The sequence below is a fragment of the Rhincodon typus genome, chromosome 12, assembly GCF_021869965.1.
Source record: "Rhincodon typus isolate 14 chromosome 12, sRhiTyp1.1, whole genome shotgun sequence".
NCBI classification, from domain to species: domain Eukaryota; kingdom Metazoa; phylum Chordata; class Chondrichthyes; order Orectolobiformes; family Rhincodontidae; genus Rhincodon; species Rhincodon typus.
Window position 1 is genome coordinate 53311733 of NC_063343.1, and position 22385 is coordinate 53334117.

The 22385-nt window shown below is 38.2% G+C and overlaps 1 protein-coding gene across 2 annotated transcripts in view; it reads right to left on the minus strand.

Moving 5' to 3' along the window:
• LOC109917230 (teneurin-2-like) overlaps nt 1-22385 on the minus strand; it is a 766679-nt gene that overhangs the window by 124507 nt on the left and 619787 nt on the right. For both annotated transcript variants that reach the window (XM_048603631.1, XM_048603632.1), the window contains 2 exons: nt 19532-19727; nt 10905-11006 (listed from right to left, as the gene is read on the minus strand). In XM_048603631.1, the coding sequence (XP_048459588.1) occupies nt 10905-11006; nt 19532-19727 (298 nt within the window). The remainder of the gene's footprint in view (nt 1-10904; nt 11007-19531; nt 19728-22385) is intronic.

Here is a 22385-nt window from a genome sequence, read left to right on the forward strand (position 1 = left end):
ATGAAATCATTGGGCTGAGTTTCAAACTAGGACCATGCCTGTCTACAGCAGGAGCCTTAACCAGCATCGAAGTTAGTGAAATAAAATGTTGAAAAATTCTAACCGAATCGCTGATGTGGCCAGATAAAGATGATGTGGGGTTTAAAATAAGCTCCTATTAGTACCAGAGCCAAACCATGTCAACCTCTGGAACCAAGGTTCAGATTCAGTCCAGATAAAGAGTTAGGGAGGATAAAAGTCACCTTTCTCACAGCTACGAAGGTTACCAAGGACACAACGATAATTTCAGTTAGATCTGTAGAAGAAACTCCCTGCTGAAATATGCTCTGAGAGTGTTGTCACTTGAGATTTAAAGCAGCAGCAAATGTAATTACAGTGGGAGACTTGAATCTGCAAAGCATTCACCTGCTTTGGGAAGATGATTTTCCTCACTGTTTGAGGAGATACATCTCATACTCAACAAGATAACAGTGTGCTCGAGACAGGAATGTTTTGCCTACTTTGTACATAATGGTGGAGTTCTAACTTGGCTCTCTTATAGCTTATTCACAACTTGCAACTTTTAATTCCATAATGATAAGAATGTTATGAAAATCATATCCAAATGGAAAAGACGTTATCACATGTAGTACACAAGGAATTTGTTATTAAGTTGCAATTTTTAAAATAAATACTTTTTGTCATGCTATAAGTAATTAATTTATTGTATATTTATTTGAATGTCTAATTGGTTTTCACTGCTACTTTCAATTAGATATTTTCTATAAAAAGAAAACAAACATTTTTGCATGGAATTTTGACACCTTCTGCCACCAAAATCAAGTCAATTTGAACTCAAAATTTGTGCAAATGTTGGTCTAGCACCACTGAACTTCAACGAGGGTGAGTGAGACATTGAGGCTGTTATCAGAAGCAGATGGACAGGCAGGTCAGAGCAGTTTTCATATGGAGCTCTTCGAACTCTCACTTCAGAGGGAAGGTAAAGCAAAGCTAACAGGTAGTGTTTGAATCAAATGAAAGCGAGAGGCAGTCATAACAGAAGGATGGGTCATTGTCAGGTGTGTGCCATCATTATCCTCATGTACCTCCAGGAACACTCTGCTGAGGTAAGCAGCAAATTTCACAACATGTAATTAATCTGCTGTGTATTATAATTGATTTAGTTAAAAGGAAATCTGATTTTTTTTTAAGACTGAACCAAAGGATGCTGATGTATATTAAAAGCATGACAAGTGACCCTGGAGAAATCAACAAATTAAAATACACAGCTGTTTAATTAAACTTTCCAGAAAGTTCCTTAACATTTTTGCAGATGTTATTGCTGATTGATGAGGATAATAATTTTATACAACTGTAAGTGGGTTTAACTGCCAACAATACTTCATTCATGCTGCTTTTCCTTAAATAACTGTAGTCAAATAAATGCTTTTTGCTTTTTACATCTGACATCAATGCAGTAGGTCAGGGCTTTGTGCAAATGGTAGCTGAGTGGCCAAGTGAACAAAGTACTCACCTTTTTCCGCTGAAACCCATATGATTGGTAAGATGCTGAGAAATCGGTACAACTACAGGACCAGTGCAGGCAGCTCATGACATTGGACTGAAAATGTCCCATTTATATGACCAATATGCTAATTCCCTCTTCCCACCCATGTCTACAGTCTTAAATATTGGCATCCTAGGGTTTCAGGAGGTCCTTCACATTCCAGCTGGAGGTCTGTGAGCACCAACTGGGGAAGTATTTCACCATTGCCAGTGCTGAGGAGCCAACACAACACTTTGAGGATTTGAGCATTTCCAGCTTCTTACAACTTTAGTACTCAGTCACCTCTTAAATATGTCTCTTAAATCATTCAACATTGCTCTATTATTCCGCAATGTTCATACAGCTCTTGGGTTCTTTTGGGGCATGGGGAGATATAAAGCACTGGTGTTTTTGGTATGCTCACAGTAAACAGCTGCCCCCTGACTGACGTCTTGTCAGTGGTTGTACCACGAGCTATGTGCTCTTTAACATGTCTCTTTGCCAGGGTGGGTAAGGGTGGGAGTTTGAGAGAGGGTTAGGAAGTTCTCCCAAAATAGATTGAAATAACTTGGGAAAAGTGTGACATAAATAATACGGAGGGAAATAATAAAAAAAGAAAACGTACCCTTGTGTTTAAATTTAGAAAAATGTCGCCGTCCTTGAGTAGAAAGCCATAAACAAACAAGAATGCAAAACAAAAATAAAACAGCAAACTCAGAATGAGAACCAATATCTGAAAAGATGAAGCTTTATTCACATCTGTACCTGGAAACAGCTCAACCTGGCAGTGGAGAACCTCCCCTTTTTATGAAAAATTTAACTATACAAAAACATCTGGAATTTAGGTTCTTACTGATAGCGTTACACAAATCAAATTCATCCCACTCGATAACCATGTTTGCCCAGCTGCTGCCGGGTTCAGTTGCTGCAAGGTATCACATTATGGTCTGTCGAAGTGCCTAAAGTCTAAACAATGTAACTTTTTTTTTAAACCAGATCTGTTACATTAAAAAAAACTCCACCTTTCTGTCCTGCTTTCCTGAAGAAGATGACACATGATAGCATGGTCTCCGGAACCATGGCAGCTCTTCAGATGCACACCCAAGTAACCATGCTGTATGTGTGGGCCAAGGCAGTGGCTGCTGGTTGGCTACTAAGCTATGGGAAGGAAGGAGGGGAGTGGGTGGTTGGGTGGATTTGGGCATTGCAATTAAACCTTGCCAAGAGTGTTTACCAGATAATTATTGGGAGCTTGAACCATGGCTGCATTTTGCTCTCCTTCCTACTTTGGGGACATTGAGGGTCATGGGCTGTCCTCCTGCGTGTGAGGCTTAGATAAGATCAGATCATGAGACGTATTTTACACTTTTCATTCTTTATGGTTCTTTGTGACACCTGTAAGAACACTCACTTATCTTGGCCCAGTAAATATTATGTCAAAAATATTCCATTGCATCCTGATAAATTTGTGTCAAGCAGCCTTCTTGATTCAGCTCTCTGGTCTATGAATTGCAGACAAAAATATCTACTTTAATAGCATTATAGGCATGAATCAATTAATTGCTCATTTAATCAATTCATTGCAATAGATAAGCAACCTGAATCAATAGAATCTCGTCCATAATTTGGCCTATAAAATACCCTGATATCTCCAGGTAAGATTTGATTGTGGAATATGTTTAATAGGCTCCAGCACTTCAGAAAAAGACTTAAGACTGAGATAAGAATGGAAGGCTGATAGTTATGACACTTGTGAGGTCTGGACAAATAGACGAGAGAACACAAGTTCACATTCCACCCTGGTAACGTGAACATTGTAATTCAGTTCAAAGAAAAAACAGCATGGAAATAAAATAGATTTGCAGCCTTTGGAGAGATACAAATTTATCATAAAGTCAGATGAATCATAGAAATTCTCTATTTGTTTAAACAGACTCTAAGTTGACTCATGATGTACAATGGATGCATTGCAAAGCTTTCTTCTGTATGGATATGTAATGGGAATGATGGAGAAATTATTCGGCCCATTGAAATACTTTACATAGTGAAAATGGGAAGAGACTTAGTTTCCATTATTGCTATACTTGAATTATGCACATATTTGTTGAAACTTAACTATATATGAAAGCATGTGATTTCATTTTGACTGAATCTAAGCCCACCCCTTTAATTGCTGGTGTAAATATGACATATTCACAACACTTATAGTAGTTGTAAGCTATTAAGATACCCAGACACTAATAACCTATGAGAATTAGCTAATTTGGCATGTTTGGAAATTCACTATTAAGGAAGGTCTTAAGCCCTTAATTTGACAGACCTCTAAGTCAAAATATCTTTGGTGGTGAGGAGAGTTAACTGACTCTTAAACAAGTCACCAAAATAATATCTCCTTGGCTGGTTGTGCAGTCAGCTAGGTTCAGCATTGCTCAGAAGAGTTTAGATGAACCAACTTTCATGCGAAATTCATAGAAACATGGAATCCCTACAGTGTGGAAGCAGGCCATTTGACACATCGAGTCCACACCGTTCATCTGAAGAGCATCCAACCTAGACCCAACCCCCTACTCCATAACCCTGAATTTCCCCTGGCCAATCCACCTAACCTGCACATCTTTGGACTGTGGGAGGAAACCCACGCAGACACGGGAAGAATGTGCACACTCCACACAGACAGTCGTCCGAGGGTGGAATTGAACCCAGGTCCCTGGCGCTGTGAGGCAGCTGGTTATCCTCTTCAACCGGCTGTTTGATTTGTGTACCTGTTTATACAGGTAGGTAGTATATTTGAACTTGTTATTCAATGTTTTCCTCCGTAGACAAATCAACAGCGACTCTTCTACAGTGTAATATGAAGGCTGATTTCAACATAATGTGCCACATTAAATGTACCACAAAATACATGGATACTAAAATTAGCTGAGGAGAATAATATTTATGTTATGACCACAGACCAAGATGAGAGCTGGTTAATGTGCTACTCAGACAGTCTGATAACTAGCTAGGGTTTAAAAGCAGAAGCATAAAAATGACCTGCACAACCAATAAAGATGCTATATATTTTAGTCAAGCAGATTCTGACATTTAATTGTATCAGCCTTCTCACCATAAGTAGTAATTACTGAAAATAGATTTTTATGTTTTTTTTAAAATGTTTGCTAATTGGATTTTGAATTAAAAGAACAACACATTTGAACACAATTGCCATATAATTACCGGCCAAAGCTATACAAAGACAAAAATCCAAGTTTGGAGGTTTTTTTTCAGTTATTGTTCATTACCAATTATTTATTACCTTTTAAAACTTGTTATAATAGTTCTTTTTGCAGTGGTCATGTCTGATCTGGTATTTGTAGTTTTTAAATAGCATTGGGAGCATATTGGCTGAGTGGAACATGTTTAGTATTAATCAATATCATTTTTTTGTTTGGTGGTCGATTTTGACTCCACCAACTCATTCTATTTTTTGTACAAAAGTTCTTTTTGATAAAGTTGTGGTAAGTAATGGTTAGACCACAAGTACAGCGCAATTTTAGGCACCCAATTATTGAAAGACTGCTAAAGTAATTGAGAGACTATTTTGTACAAGGGCTAGATTTTATAATTTCTCACCAGTACTTTGAAGGTAAATGACATTTAAATCAATCATAGGCTCTGTCCTGCAAAGATAAGTTGACTACTATATTAACAACCATTGTGCAAGTATTCATGCATTTACAATGCTCTTCCCATTACAGAAAGTGCCATAATGCATTCCGAAAATGTGCTGACAAACTCTCCTGTCAAGTTTTGGACTGAGATTTATATGCCCAGAATCTTCTACTTTGGAAAAAAATCAGTCCCTCACGTGAAATAAAATATACGTTCTCCACTCTACTGATTGACAGGTAATCTATTTGGAATGGCAATGTAACATTATCTGTTCTATCAGTTTTCGGAGTATGGAACTGAAAGCTAATGTTTTGATAGCTGTGGTCAATATGAATGCTTGTCTGAGCTCTTAAAGCTGTAGGGATACTCAGCTTTGTTGACACAAGTTTCACAGTGGAATGATTGACATAATTTGCTTTTGATGTGGTTCCCGAATACATAATTGTTTGTTTACACAATGCAATGGGCACTTAAGGGATTAAACTTCATTCTACCATTTTTGTGTAGTATCAGTGGCAGATATTTGACTGACAGTTTTTATGAAACTGGTACTTCTTTTTTCATCTGCATAATTTCATGGCTATTGAGGATGTATACAGTGGACACAAGATAGAATAATATGTAGAATACATGGAGATGCATGGATGGGCATGGGTGGCATAGGAGAGATGATAAAGGAGTGTGAGGGAAGAGAGCAATGAGAGTTCATAATGAATGCATTATGATGATGGTGACAGAATATGGTAAGAGAGAGGATGGCCTGAGACCAGAAAGCAGTACAATTTGGAGAGAGAGCAGAAATCAGCACAAGAGGAGAGAGTAGGAAGTAATACTAGAGAAGACAGAAGGAATCAGTTCCAGAACAGATCTGAAAAAGTCAAAGTATCACATCTCATGCAAGCAGATAATTGACTAGTCTGTGAGTACTTTCTTGTTTATCTTTCAAAATTGGGGTAACGTAATTGAACAATTTTATTAATTTTAATTAAGTATATTGACAGTAGAAAAGCATATTCTGGGCAATAGACTTATTACTTACAAATCACTGAAGGCAACTAAATTAGTGAAGGCAATAAAGACGGCATGGTAGGTGTTTTGTCAGGGCCACAGTGCATGAAGCTGACAGTTTCTAGTGAGATCCCAGGCAACTACATCTGCAATAACGGAAGTGACAGATAACTTAATTTGAAAAACTAAGGTGTTGTGTCAGTTTCACTAGAGATAAGAAATAGGAAACATAAGGCCACTTGAGGAGTAGTTTGTAGACCCTGAATAGTAGTTACACACTAGGGCACACTACAAAAGGAAGAAACAAATGGCGCATGTAAGAAGGGTCCTACAATAACCTTAGGTAACTCTAACTTATATGTAGGTTGGACAAATCAGATTAGCAGAAGTAGCCTAGAAAATTAGTTCACTTAGTGCATTTGGAACAATTTCATAGTGTGGTACATTCTAAACTTAACCATGGAGGAGACCATTCTAGACCCTGGCAATGTAAAATGAGACAGGATTAATGAATGACCTCAAAGTAAAGGATTCTCCAGGCAACAGTGATCATAACATGCAAGAAATTCATGTTCAGTTTGAAGGGAAGCTATATGGGTCTAAGACTAGTATTTTAAAATTAAGTAAAGATAACTATATGGTTATGAAAACATGAACTGTGAAACTGAGTGAAAAGGTAAGGGCAGGGTTGCAATGGTAGACAGTTAAGGAGATAGTTAATAACTGAGCAAAGATTTGAGAAAGAAATGCATTTTAAGAAGGATGAATCACCCATGGCTAAATAAGGGAGTTAAGGATTGGCTGAAATTGAATGAAACACTGTACAAATTGTAAAGGTTGGTAACATTATGTAAGAAAACTAGACAGACTTAAAAACTAGGAACTCAGAGAGTAGTAAGGGCGTGGAATGCCCTGCCTGCAAAACTCGTAGACTCGCCAACTTTAAGGGCATTTAAATGGTCATTGGATAAACATATGGATGATAATGGAATAGTTTAGGTTAGATGGCCTTCAGATTGGTTTCACAGGTTGGCGCAACATCGAGGGCCGAAGAGCCTGTACTGCGCTGTAAGGTTCGATGTTCTATGTTATATGTTCGAGGATAGAATGACTAAAACTAATAAAGTGAGAACAACTGGTATATGAGATCAAGCTAGTTATTAATATATGAAAAAAGATAGTAACAGTTTCTACAAACATTTTGAATAGGAGAAGAATAACTATGGTGAGTGTTGGTTCTCTAGAAAGTCTGGGAAATTGATGATGAAAAATAAAGAAATGACAGAGGCACTGAACAGGTATTTTGTGATCTGTCTTCACTACATTTGCCGAGAAAATTTCTCAAAGATACTTAAAAATCAAAAGATGAAAGGGAGGGAGGAACTAAAAATGATCTTCTTCACCACAGAAAAGGTGTTGGGAAAATGATGAGATGAACAAATCCCCATGACCTGCCGACCTTCATCCCAGTATCTTAAAATCAGGGCTGAGAGATTATCTTCCAAAATTCCTTAGAAGACTCTTACAGAAGAGTCCAGAGGATTGGAAGATAGCAAATGTAACAATTTATTCACAAAAGGATCAAGACAGAAAGCAAGAAACCAAAAGCCAGTTACATCTATCATCCGGACATGTCTGAAACCCATCATTAAGGAGATTATAGCAGGATACTTAGAAAATGCTAATGTGATCAGGCAGAGTCAACTTGGCTTCGTGAAAGAGAAATCATGATTAACTTATTTATTAAATCTTTCTGACAATGTTGATAACAAGATTGATAAACAGGGAGCCTGTGAACATGGTGCACCTGATAAGGTGCCAGATCATAGCTTACCACACACAGAACACTCAGGAGGAGGTGATGGCCTAGTGGTATTATCACTAGACTATTAATCCAGTAGACTTGAGTAATGATCAAGGGACTTGGGTTCAAATCCTGCTATGGGAGATGGCGTAGTTTGAATTCAATAAAATGTGGAATTAAGTGTCTACTGATGAACATTGCTGACTGTCAAGAAGAAGGTAACTGCCATCCTGTGACTCCAGACCCATATTAATGTGGTTGACTCCTAATTGCCATGTAGGCAATTAATGATGGGCAGTAAATGCCGGCCTACTTAGTGACACACATCCCATTAAAGAAAGAGCATCTTTTAAAAATATAAGACCACGTTGTCAAAGGGACAACAGATGAACATGGAGAAAAGATTACTTAGTTAACAGGAAGCAGCAAGTGGTCCCTCAAGTGGGTGGTTTTGGTTGTTAAGCTATAACTTGGGTGCCACAAGAATCATTCTTGGTGCCTGAACAATTTACAATCTATATCAAGGACTTCGATGAATGGTCTAAATGTATTGTCATCAGATTTGCTATTACGCCATTATGAAGCTTTATCATATATTATTATTTGAGAACTTCAGTTCTAAAGCGGACAATGAATTTTAGTTTTCTGATTCTGTGAAGAACTGACCTGTTTTTTACCCCAAAGGGTCACAACACAATTTTGAAAATTGATTTTAAAGAAACATCTATAAGAAGTCATGTGATTTAGGGCAGCATAGTGGCTGAGTGGTTAGCACTGCTGTCTCACAGTGTCAGGGACCTGGGTTTGATTCCACCCTCAGGCAACTGTCTGTGTGGAGTTTGCATGTTCACCCCTTGTCTGCGTGGGTTTCCTCTGGGTGCTCCGGTTTCCTCCCACAGTCCAAAGATGTGCAGGTGAGGTGGATTGGCCATGCTAAATTGCCCATAGTGTCCAGGGATGTGCAGGCTAGGTGGATTAGCCATGGGAAGTGTAGCGTTACAGGGATAGGGTAGAGGTTGGGTCTGGGTGGGATGCTCTTTGGAGGGGTGGTGTGGATTCAATGGGCCGAATGGCCTGCTTCCACACTGTAGGGAATCTATGATTTCAGTTAGCTATAAAGCAAGCTATCTGAGACATAATTGCTGAGGTGTTTGCTGACTTGACATTTATCATCACCAGAAAGTAAGAGAGAGGGAGGTAAGTTCATGCAGAGGGAAGAGGCCCATAACAGCAGAGGTGCTGTTAAGAGCAGTCTCCAAGCAGTTAAAAGTTGCTGGAGAAACTCAGTAGGTCTGGCAGCATCTGTGGAGAGAGAAACAGAGTTAATGTGATAATGCAGACAGAATGCAAAATGAATTGAGTATAAATGTAGAGAGGTTTTACTTCAATTGTACAGAATCTTGGTCAGACCACATTTGGAGCACTGTGCTTAGTTTGGGTCTACTGATTTGAAAAAAAGTGATAAAAGTGCATTGTAAGAAATCCAGAGAATGTTCAGTCAACCCTTACCTGGGATGGTGCGCCGTTTTATGAAGAAGGGTTGAAAAAGAAGGTCTGTGTCCATTGGATTTTGAAGAATGAAAAGTGATCTTACTGAAACATATAAGATTGTGAGGGGACTTAACAGGATGGTTATTGGAAGGATGTTCCACTTGTATGGGAGACTAGAAGTTGGAGGCACCATACACTGAGATCTGCCATTTAAAAAAGGCAATGAGAAGAACTTTCTTTTCTTAGAACATAGTTAGTATGTGGAATTCTCTTCTCCAGAAAGCAGTGATGCTGGGTCATTGAATTTATTCAAAGCTCAATTCAATAGATTTTTGACAGACCCATGAAGGATGAGAAGGCATGGCGGCATGGGGATATAAGGGGTGCTGGGCTAGTTGGGTTTATGAGGGGTTATGGAGGGGGCAAAGGGGTGAGACGTGAGGTTTAGGAGCCGAAACAGCAATAGTTAGAGTTCAGCTGCTGCCTTCAAGAACCATGAAGAACCTGCCCCTGCATCCTCACTCCAAGGTCACTGTGCAGCTGTTCATAAACTGCACTTTGCCCTTGCACAAAGAAACAAAAATTCTGGAAAAAGTTAAACTAGGGTTAGTGTTTCTGAAACAGCAATTTCGCAAGCCAAGGTGAAAATCTGAGCCTACATCGATGTAACATTTTGTTTCCATGCCATTCTATCCTACTCACTTCAAATTGACCGTGCTGAACAGTAGGAACTCTCCACAGTTTGCTAGTTTAAAGTTTAAAATGAATAATACCATCTCCCACTGAATTGGGAGGAATTGGCTCTGATGGCTTTCTCTTGGAGATTTTTTGCTGTGCTCATTAAGATGAAAAATGCTTTGAGGAATGGTGGCCTTTTTAATTTTGAAACGAGAATCAAACATTCTCAGGTGATGTATGGTGTGGGTTACATAAAATGTGAAGATCCTATGACACAGTTTTCACCACATTAACCTAACTCTTATTAAAAATGTTTTCTTCCCTACATTTTTATGATGCTGGCAAGTGGGATTGCTCATTTCATTTCAACTTGTACCAAACAACAAAAATTTTGTGAAAGCTTCACTATTTGCCTCTGAATTGTAAGCATCTCCCTTCAACTCCAACTTGATAAGAACAGCTGTTCACCTCTGAACAGGCCGTTAGAACAGACAGTAATCATACAGGCTGGATCTTTTTTGAAGCTTTCCTTCACCAATAGCTCTGCCAGAAATAGGTGACTACTAACTTCACATTGTTCCTGTAGCAAATTATTAAGAACAAAATACAGCATTCGAAATTGCAATTCCTAATGTTACGTCTAGAATATAATTCCCACTTACTGGTATCCATGGAGAATTTCTATCATATTTGCAGTGGAAATTGATGAAAGTTGTCTTTGGTTATAAACAAGAGATCAAATAATACCTTTTGCACAGTCAGCCCCATGGAATCCTGGGAAGCAGTGACAAACGCCGGACACACACTCTCCATTGCCATGGCAATTGTGAGGACACTCCTGCACAGAATCTGACAATGTCAAAGGCATGGTTAGTAATTACTTTCTATATAAAGGTGTATATTCAATTACTGAGTATTGCTGCTGAAGTAGTGCCTGCATTATTTTCATTTTCATCTTCTGTTTTCAAGTAAATTATGTATTAGGTTTATCAAGGTAGATACCTGTAGGTGATAGAGAATGGAAAAGCTTTCAGGTCGTGACATGAGTTTCAGTTCCTGACTGACCAACATGAAGTAGATCAAGAGTTAACAATCCCCTTTGTTCACCTTAACAAACTCAGCTGAGAGATAGTATTCACCAATACACCAATACGACGTTCTCAGCCCTCACAATTTTGTTCCATTGGACTGAAAATATTAGGAACACAAAAAAGTTCTGGAAAACCAAAAGTTATTTAGCTCAACAAATTTGTTGCTTCCACTAACCATGTGCAATTTGCCCTTCATCCAAATGACCTAAGCTCTTCAAGAAATGTTCTGCAGAATTTCTCCCTGAGCCTCCAACATAATTGAGTGAAAGTACAGAATATCCTGTTAATGTTAGAACATACATTATTCAGTCTTCACCAGCTACCTTCCACAGATGATATTTCCATGATTTCAGCAGTATGTGCATTATCATATTGGAAACAGTATTTGATCACTTCTTGAGTTTGTCTTTCTAATTTTCAATTCCATTTTCCACTAGATACTTAACAATTAGCATAGAATTATGGCAGACCACAAAGCCAGAATCCAGAGGTGTGATGGTGAATGCTGATGTATCATGTGACTCAAATCAATTCTCAAATCAACTCAGCTCCCAAATCAATTTGTTTCCACTTCTAATTTCCTTGCTTTTGCTCCTGTCTGCTGCAAATTAAATGACTTTACACCATCCAATGCTATGGGTGGGAATAGAAATTACAAGTAAAAATAGTGTAGCCCTCTCAGAAATACTGCCTTGAACAGAAAGCATAAAGTAAAATGAAACTTTTCATTTGAGAATGTAGACCTTTTTTTTCAAAAAGGCAACTGGGTAGGAAATGGATTTGGGAAATAACCTGTTTATCTAGGGTCTCCATATTGCTTCTGGATTGCCAAATTCCAATATAAGAGGGAGAGATAGCTTCTTGAATCAACCAGATACATTGGCTTGACAGTGTTTTATCCTGATGAAAGGTCTCGACCTGAAACATCGACTTTCCTGCTCTCTGATGCTGCGTGACCTGCTGTGTCCCTCCAGCTCCACACTGTGTTGTCTCTGACTTCCAGCTTCTGCAGTGCTTGCTATCTCCTAGTGTTTTATCCTAGTAGGAGTGAGGGCAGTGCAATTTACATTTGAAAATCTCACCTGATCTTCAACCAGCAAAGTATCCCTGTTGAAGTTGCAGCAGACTGTTACGGCGATATTCATCATTTTCATGAAAGTGACTCCCTAATTTGTGCTGAAAAAGGCACTGGTGCTTGCCTAAACCATGAAAATATCTCTGACCTTGGCATGTCCATGTGGCAGATGGAGGTTTTGCCTTGCCCCAGATCTGAGCCCAAATTCCCTCAAGGGGAATTCTAAAGGCTATCTTTCTGATTCCTTGAATGAACTAATCTGACCTGACCAAATGCAAAATTTCAAAGCTGGTGTTTTAATGTAACAAAAAAGAAACAGAATAAAACACAGTGTGAATTACATACACATTCATATCAATACATGCTCACCCACCCCACAGCTATGCTTGCCAATCTAGACACGTTACTGCATATCTTCAACATAGATCAGTGTTCTTTTCTCATCTCTGAGTCAAAAATCCTGAATACATGAACAAATGCCCCTGTGGGAGTATCATTACCAGCAAAATTACAGTAGTTTGTGAAGAAAGTCAGTCACTACCATTTCATGACAACGAGGGATGTGCTATTAATGTATCCTTTCTACTCATCCTGCAAACCTGTTGAAGAAAAGAAAACATGATCTACCTGCAGGGTTAATTAGCTCATTAAAGATTGCCACACCTACAAGAAAATTTTCTTTAATATTTGTCAGTTAAATATAGAGCTGGAGCATCATAACTGCAATGTGCCATTGTAAATTTAGGCAATGTACTTTTAAGTGGTCACCACCACCATCTGCCACCACAATACCACCTCCCTGCAACTCAATCAACCAGCTCCCCACTCTCACCTACTCAAAGTCAATACTTCTTGCATTGTTTTATTGATTTTCAAGAATGAGCAAAAGGTCTAATCTGAAAGATAGCTGTTCAGATTTTCTTTTAGACTCATTCACAACTTGTGGGCGTTGCTGACTAGGTCAACATTTATTGCCCATCTCTAATTGTTCAGAGGGCAGTTAAGAACCAAACACATTGCTGTTCATCTGGAGTCATATGTAGGCCAGACCAGATAAGGATGCAGACTTGCTTCCCTAAAGGACATTAGTGAACCAGATAGTTATTTTTCAATAACCAATTGTGGTTACACGTTCTCTTTTTCGCAATATTTCCAAGTTCAAGGTTTTTTTTTATTGAATTTAAGTTCACATTCTGCAATGATGGGATTTAAACCCTTGTCCCCAGAACATTGGCTTTGGCTTCTGGATTACAAGCCCAGTAACATAATGAGCAAACAGTGGTGTATTGATAATGTCATCAAAAAGTACATTGCCCAAGTCTAAAGATGTGCAAGTTGGGTGGATTGGCCATGCTAAATTGCCCATAGTGTCCAGGGATGTATAAATTAGGTGGATTAGCCATGGGAAAATGCAGGGTTATAGGGATAGGGTCGGGGAGGCAAATCTGAGTGGACTGTTCTTCAGAATGTCGGTGTGGACTCATTGAACTGAATGGCCTGTTTCCACAGTGTAGGGATTCTGTTAAATATACAATAATACATTGTGCTTCTGATGCTCCAGCTCTATCTTTGACTCATGAACGTGAAAGAAAATTTCTTGTAAATGCACCAGCCGTCAATGAGCTAATTAATCCTTCAGATAGATCATGTTTTCTATTCTGCAACTGTTTTGCACGATGTGTGTAAATGACACATTTATTTCCCATCTCTAGTTATCATGAAATGGTGGTGACTGACTTCAGAAACTGCTGTAATTTTGCTGGTCCCCAAAAGGACATTTGTTTATGTATTCAGGATCTTTTACTCTGGTAATGGGAAGGAACGATCATCAATGTTCAATTTGGAATATTGAGTTACTCAAATAGAATTCTTGAATTGACAAATACTGCTACAGTTTTCTGTTCAGCTCAAGCTAAAGGATATTGACAGAACAAGAATGCGAGTTCATTATTTGAAGATAGGGCTACATAGATACAAGGATAACTCAGAGGCTACGTAGAACATGCCTGATCTGGTGGACAACTGCTCTCTTCTGTAAACAGAGTAAATGGGATTGGACATCAGATCCAGCCTCATGGTGGATAGTTATGGACTGCACTTTAAATTTATCTCCTTAAAGGAATATTACAACAACCAGCAGTTCACCCTTAAGATAAACAAATGGTGTTGAAACATTAATTTCCAATTCATATCATCTTCTTGTCTTTAAGTGTCTTGCAGGGGCTAACATATTAGTAAATAATGTTTCAAAGATAAATGTATTTATTTCAGAAAAAACAAAAGTTGCAATAACCTTAAAGGTCAGAAGATAATTTGGTTTTGACTCAGTTGGCTGTCACATAATAAATCCAATGTTTTATTGTCTTTTTGACAGAGTTAACGTGAAATATAGAATGGTTTAACCATTATATCCTTTCTAAATAGCTAATGACTAGTAATGAATGTATGTATTTGAAGTTCTGAAAATATTTTGCACTTTGCAATTGTCTTCTTGCCCAATTACTCTGCTGTCATGTATACCTCATGGTTTCATCATGTCCATTACATTAAAATGCTTTTCTTCCCTCAGAAGTTAGGTATCTGCCATCAAAAAACAACTGCTACCTGACTTCTGATTTCTGATGAAGGGTCTAGGCCTGAAACGTCAGCCTTTCTGCTCCTATGATGCAGCTTGGCCTGCTGTGTTCATCCAGCTCTGCACCTTGTTGTCTCTGCTACCTGACTGTACTTGACTCCTAAGTTATCACTGTGTGATGGTACGGTCGGCTTATGAAATCTTTAACAATTTGCATTGATACTAACACACTAATACACTGATACTAACAAAACTCTATCCATAAAGAACATGATGATATTTTTGATCCTAGTGGTAGAGATGATTTCAGATCACATTCTGAGTGAATTGTCTCAGACAGAACACAGACCTGAGACCTGAACGAGAGGGGCTGGATGGACCTTGTGAAGTGCAGCAGGACTGAAAATAAAAGCAATGACACATTGGAAATATCTTCAGTATAGCCTGTATCATGAAATCCATCTTTTTGTTGTATGCAACTTGGCTGTGGGAGCCAGAAATCAGTGATCATTGTAAAATACATAAAACAGACAGTTCCCGAAGAACTGTTACATTCACTCTCACTGTTGTTTGCTACAATTCATTCTACACAGCAATAAAGTTGGGGCTTAGTCCAAGGTTTTCATAAGTCACTCAAAACAGTTCAAGCATCACTAAAGAACATTTCCAAGGTCTCCCTCAGTCGAAAGTAGAAGACAGATCAAGGCAGAAACAGTTTTCATGCAGAAAAAAAACTCTTAAGTTCTACTGCTGAAAGTGAACACAACTACACAGATTCAACTGAGGAGTCAGGAATAATTGAAAAGGGGTCTGTAAGCAGTTAGAGTTCAGGAGAAGCTGTCTGCCACTAATGGTTCTCTGCAGCAGGAACTGTGACTTGAAGACCCACAAACAATTATTCTTCAAGTAAGATTAGAGCTCAGGGAAAGAAAAAAAGTTCAGGGACAGTATTAGCTTTGTAAAACTAGCTATCTGTGAAAAAGCTAGAGATGTACTTGTGAGAAAGTGCAGTTTCCAGAATCCAAGGGAATGTAGTCCCAGAAAAACAAGGTGCACTACTGAAACGTGAGCAGTGTGATGTTGGGGTTGTTTAGGATGGATCAGCTCTGAGGGAAGTTTCAAAGACAGGTTGTCAAAAGTGAAGAATCTGAGCCCTCAGGAGATTCTGAGAAGATTTAATGGTCCACTGTATTGTTAACATTTGGCAGGATTGCTGTGAGTTCTATGGGATTTGTCTTGGTCACCTTTCTATTTGATGTGGGGTGGATGACCAGGGCTTTCGCTCTTTGCCTGTGATTGCCTGACGTTAATTTTGCGATGCTGGAATACAAGTTATATCCATCATTGCATTATCTAGACCATTTTTTTTCAATATGTAATAAACTCATTCTTTGTTGACTAAATAAATCTGGCTGCTTGTTTTTAATATTAAACCAGATATGAACTGAGACTGAACAAATTGGTCATATAGTCAACCGGATGAAAATTGATATTTGTGGGGCTATTTGAGGAATAAGACTAGAAAGGAATTGATGAATCCCTCCAAACTCAGTCATCATAGAGTAAAAGAGAAAGCTTAGAGGGGCCAGGTCCAGAAGAAGACTGAAGAAGGTCGAGATATACATACAGGCATGATGCATTTTTATAGCTTCGTTATAATACGAGTCTGCTGCGTATTTATATGTTCGGTAATGTGTATGAAATTCAGTCCAGGCATGGCAGGTGTTAACAACTTATCCCACTCTCTCTCCCAAACCCCACCCCTGAATGTCAAAATGATGTTTGAGGACCATATTATCCATATAATCAGTCATTTCTTTGAAAAACTCTATTAGCGTTGTCAAACATGACTTGCTGTCCTTGATTATCCCATGCATCTGTAAATGCTCACTAATTTGATCTCAAATTATGCATTCTAAGAGTGAACCTACAACTGACGTTAATCTAACAGACCTATAATTAACAAGTTTCTTCTTCTTTCCCTTCTTCAACATATTACAGCAAATATATTTATTTAAAGGAGCAGGTTAGATGGCATTATGAGCTATGACACAATTGCAGAGCTGATGAATTAAGTAAACTGCTTATAAACACTCAGCACCAGTCTTGCATTAAAATGTGTTGATTTTACGATGGCTGTATAGCACTCTTATGTATAATTGATGTATGATAGCACAGGCATAGGTTCACAGCAATCAATGTCTGCAGCTTAAGGACCTTGCACATGCACGCTACCATATATATCTGAACTCTATGCTGTTGATGAGTTGGCATTTCCTCAATTACTCTTCTAGCACCAGAGATTCAAGTTCCTTATCTATTTTTCTCATTACTGCAGTGTGTCTTTGCTGACACCTCTTCCTCTCTACTGCTCTCCATTTCACTTGACAGAACTCCTTGATGTGAAAGGTGTGACTCTCAGTCAAAAGACAGGCTCCCGAGGACACTGACCCTGATAGATAACAGAGCACCAATGTTATTAACCTGCCATTGATCTCACCTCTGAGCGACAAGGAAAAACGTCAAAATCGTTAAGTGTGACAACAAAAAAGTAACTGCTGTGCTTATTTTTTAAAAAAAAACAGATGCCAGACGTGTAGCATTGACAAAATACACACTGGATCATGGTGGTTACAGAAACTAACTTATAGTTATCTGGCTTTCTCTCAAATTGTTCTTCTGGGCCATAATTAATGGCTTATGTTCTGTCTCCTTTTCCATGAACCAAAGCTTTCTCTTTCGTCCTTCACTTAGTTTTTCCTTTAAAGCAATGACCTCAACTTATCACCCAATGTTCCGCATTCTCTCTTGCTGATGATTTCAGTCTCCACTTTTATTTTATCACATGCACTCGGTGAACATTATTTCACTGGTCCTCTTGGCTCTGCTTTAGATTAATTACCATTGGGTAGAAATTACCATCAGCAAGGTTATCCCATGAATGATTAACACATTCATTTTAAATTCCTTTCTTCACCATGTTACTAAAGGAGTGAACCAAATTAAAATACTTCCTATCTTTATGTTAGGTTATGTTAGATGGAAACTGCTATCCTTACCTGGTCTGGCCTACCTGAGACTCCAGACCCACAGCAATGTGGTGACTCTTAACTGCCCTGTGGGCAATTAGGGATGGGCAATAAATGCTGTCCTATCCAGTGATGCCCTCATCCCGTGAATGAATAAAGAAAAAAAATTAAGAATTCAAAATCTTGTTTATTATAACTCTTTAAACTGTCCTTATATATTTTCCAAATCTAAACGATTGTTAAAGTCTAATTTTTAATGGTTTTATACTTGTAATCTTGAGCTAACACTCACTTTAAACTAATTCTTCTAACTTTGAATGGTACTTGTGTATCTCTTCCAGTGTTAAAGATGTTTACACAACATTTCTGAACAAATTTCACTTTTTTCCTCAGTGACTCTTGACACTGTAGAAATCTCAGATCAATAACACTGTAGTAAGAATGTTGTAGAGTTAGTAACCCATAAAATTGAGTTCAAATCTCCATTATGGCAGTTTAGGAATTTAAATTCAGTGAAAACAGTCTCAAAGATACAAAAAATTCTGCCGTCAGTAAAAAAGTAACGATGGTGTTATTGTCTTGTTGTGGAAACTTAATGGATTCAGAAATGTGTTTTTATAAAGGAGATCTGCTGTTGCTACTCACTCAAACTTATGTGTAACTCCAGTCCCAACAACTTTTCTCTGAGAGGATCTAGGAATCTACTCGATTTGATGGAGATCGGTAACATAGCAATCATATCACCGAACTTGTAATCAAAAGGCCCACGCTAATGATCTGGGGTCATGGTTGAAAATATGACCAGGGCAGCTAGTGGGATTTTAAATCGATTAATAAATCTAGACTGTAAAGCCAGTCTTCATAATGGTGACCAAAATGAGTTTTATTGATTGGTTCATCTGATTCATTAATGTCCTTTAGAGAAAGAAATTTGCCAGCTTGGTGTCCATGTGAATCCAAACCCAAAGCAATGTGGTTGTCTCTTAATTGCTCTTTGAAAGAGCCTAGGAGGTCACTCAGTTCAAGGCCAATTATAGATAGGCAGTAAATCTTTGACCTTGTCAAAGTTCACTACAAACAATAACAAGAATGAAGGTGCATGAGCAATGTGGTTGCAACCATAGCCCATATGAATCTACAAAGTCCTTTTCACTCATATCTGGTGCCTGGTGGAATAATTGGGAGGACTGTCTCACAGCAGCCAAGCAACAGTCTGATATTGTCATTATTATATCATCTACCGGCTAAAGTCCAAGACGAGTGCATCATCTTGACCCAAGAGCAGAACAGATCTACCTTGTCTTCAGGTCAAACAGAAAAATCCTGCCAGTTACCATCTACCAACTCTTCCTCGTTGTTGAATCAGTATTCCTGAGGGTTTTGGCTTGATGTGGGTGACAACATCGTACAGTCATTTTCTTTCAACAAATCTGGTCCTCAACACTGATAGTATTACCATCCTGCAGTTCTTCAGTTTTATCCCCATTATATAATTCCAATTGTAGATTTATTGAAAAAGAAACCAAAGGAACAGTGGAGACATGTATGTTCTAAGCTTCATTCTATATTATGAAGTGCATATACTATAAATCAGTTTGCCTCACCTAGAACAGCAGTATTGAAAGAAATCTGTTCCTTTTCTTTCCCATCATTGTAGAAAGCAAGATGCCATGTTCCTGAATCCAGGTACTGAACAAATGCAGCTTCATTGATGACTAAGGTCTGGATGCTTCTCCGATCACGTGGTGACTCCATCATGCTCCACTTCTCCTTGCCATCAAGACGCTCCATGAAATCATACTGAGAGCAAAAACATAAACAATTACAGTATAAAATCTGCTTTAAATCAGCTCAGATTTACCTTCATAAATGTGATAATCCTCTTAACAATCATCTTAATTGAAGAGTTGTCGCTGAAGGAAGCAATTGAACTATAATCAGCCAGCAATCTCTTAACTCTCTTCTAATTCTGCTTTAGAACTGCTAAGTAATTCCTTCATAATTTCCAGAGTGTTTGCATCCAATTAATCTGATGATTATCATTTGTTAATCAGAGTGATTGTGTTCCATTATCAATCATTTCTGTGTAGTTATCATTATGCCTCAACCACTTAAGGGGGGTAATTTTATTTTGTATGATAAATATAAATGGATATTAGTGAATCCAAAATCATTTTACATGTCAGCAGACTTTATTTCCATTGAAATGTCTTACCATTAATGGCAATTTTTATCAGTCAGTAAGTGAAATAAAGCTACTGCCCACAAACTATTGTGAAAATTGTCACGTGGCAACAGCCACCTGGGAATGCTTGCCATTAAAATACTGCCCTACAAATGTTTTATTTCATCACATCCCTCAAGACCCACTCATGTTTGATGAATTACTTTAAAAACACAGTCTATGTTCAATTGACAAACATGGCAACCAATCCAAAGTACCTCAAGCACCAAATGAGGGCTAAAACAATAGGCGAAGTTCTTTGAACAGTGCCGCAACATCATTTGCATTCACCAGAACGAGTTAAATGCCTTAATCCGAACAACAGCACTTCTTTCAATGCAACACAACAAACAGTACTGTGCTGAAATACCAGCCTGGATCGTGTGCACAAGTCAGGTATTGAAATTTGAATGGAAAAAATTTGCTTCTATACAATGCCTTTGCCGTAGTAAAAGTACTCCAAGATGCTTCACAAAAGTGTTATCATTCAAAATCTGATACCCAAAATCTTTGATTCAGAACAGAAAGGTTACCCAGATACTATTATGGTTATCTTCCTGTACATCATGTGACAATATTATTCTATGATAATGAGAACACAGTTAGGACTCTTGCTTCTTATTCAGTGTGGTAGCACTGTTTATATTTTACTCAAACCATTAGTATGCATTACAAAAATGACAGATGACAGAGAGATACTGTGAAGCTATTATTTAATCATGGACTTCAGATCATATCCACAAATGACTCGAGTTTGTCTCACACAACTTTCACTGCCATCTGGATACCTAGAAAAAATATCAACTGCGATAATCATTCACATTTCATATTTATTTCCAAATTTCACATGGTACTTGTTATTATACAATTGTGTGCTGTGTGATAATTAGTCAGGAAGCCAATGAAGGGAAACCAAAGGGATCCCTTCATACTGGAAAAGAAAGAAAATAGATCACAGAAATTACTGCTCTCCCTCGACAGCTACCAAGGTGAGATAAAGGGCAAAAGCGAACTTTCATTTACATAGCGATAACAAGGTGCAGAGCTGGATGAACAGACCCTTCAAGGGTCTAGGCCCGAAACGTCAGCCTTCCTGCTCCTCTGATGCTGCTTGGCCTGCTGTGTTCATCCAGCTCTGCACCTTGTTATCTCAGATTCTCCAGCATCTGCAGTTCCTGCTTTCTCTGAAACAATTTAAACCCTTTCATTTACATAGTGTCTTTTATGACACAAGGATTATCCTGAAACAATTTATAATCAATAAAGTACATTTGAAGTATAGTCACTGTTGTAATGCAGTGAAACTCAACATCCAATTTGCACATGGCAATGTCCCACAAACAACAATGTGATAATGACCAGATAATCTGTTTTAGTGCTGTTTGAAAGAGGGATAAATATTGGCTGGGACACTGAGAAGAACTCCCTTGTTTTTCTTTGGACTAGTGCCATTAAATCTTTTATATTCACAAAAAGATACTCATTTCATCTGAAGATGGGATCCCCGACAGCACTCCTGCTGCACTGGAGTATCGACCTTAATTACTTGCTCAGGTAGGTTTTAACTTACAGTCTTCTTATACTGAATGAAGAGTACTACCATTAATGCTTATGTGATCAGGACAAATGATTGAACCTGGAATCTTTGTAGACTACATATTTACAGCACAGAAATAGCCCATGCAGACCTATTGATCTATACTTTACAAAGTCTCCTGACACGCTACCTACTTTATCCAGCCAATCAATGTATCTTTCAATATCTTTCTCACTTATTTACTCCTCTAGCTTTTTCTTTTAATATATCTATGTGTCCGGTTGTGGTTAGTAGTATTCTTTGTGGTAGAATGCTCCACAGTCTCACCAGCCTCAGTGCAGATATGTTTCTCTTGAAATCCCTATTGGATTTATTTCCAACTGTCTTCGATTTCTAGCCCTGGTTTTGGATTTCATCACAACGTTCTCTAAATTAACCTGATCAAACCCTTTTATAAAGACTTCTATTAGTTCACACCCCAGTCTTCTCTTTTCCGAGTTGGGGAGTTACAGTAGTCAATACTAAAGCCTGGATATCTGTTAAGAAGAGTCCAATCCCAACAATTTCTTACACTAAGCTCTGACTGTAGTGTATTATCAACATATAAACCTAACTCTAACTTTTATTTGAAAAGGGGGAGGGGAAGGGGGTTTTGAAATAAATAGGGAGAGGGTGGGAGGCGGATAGAAGAGGGATA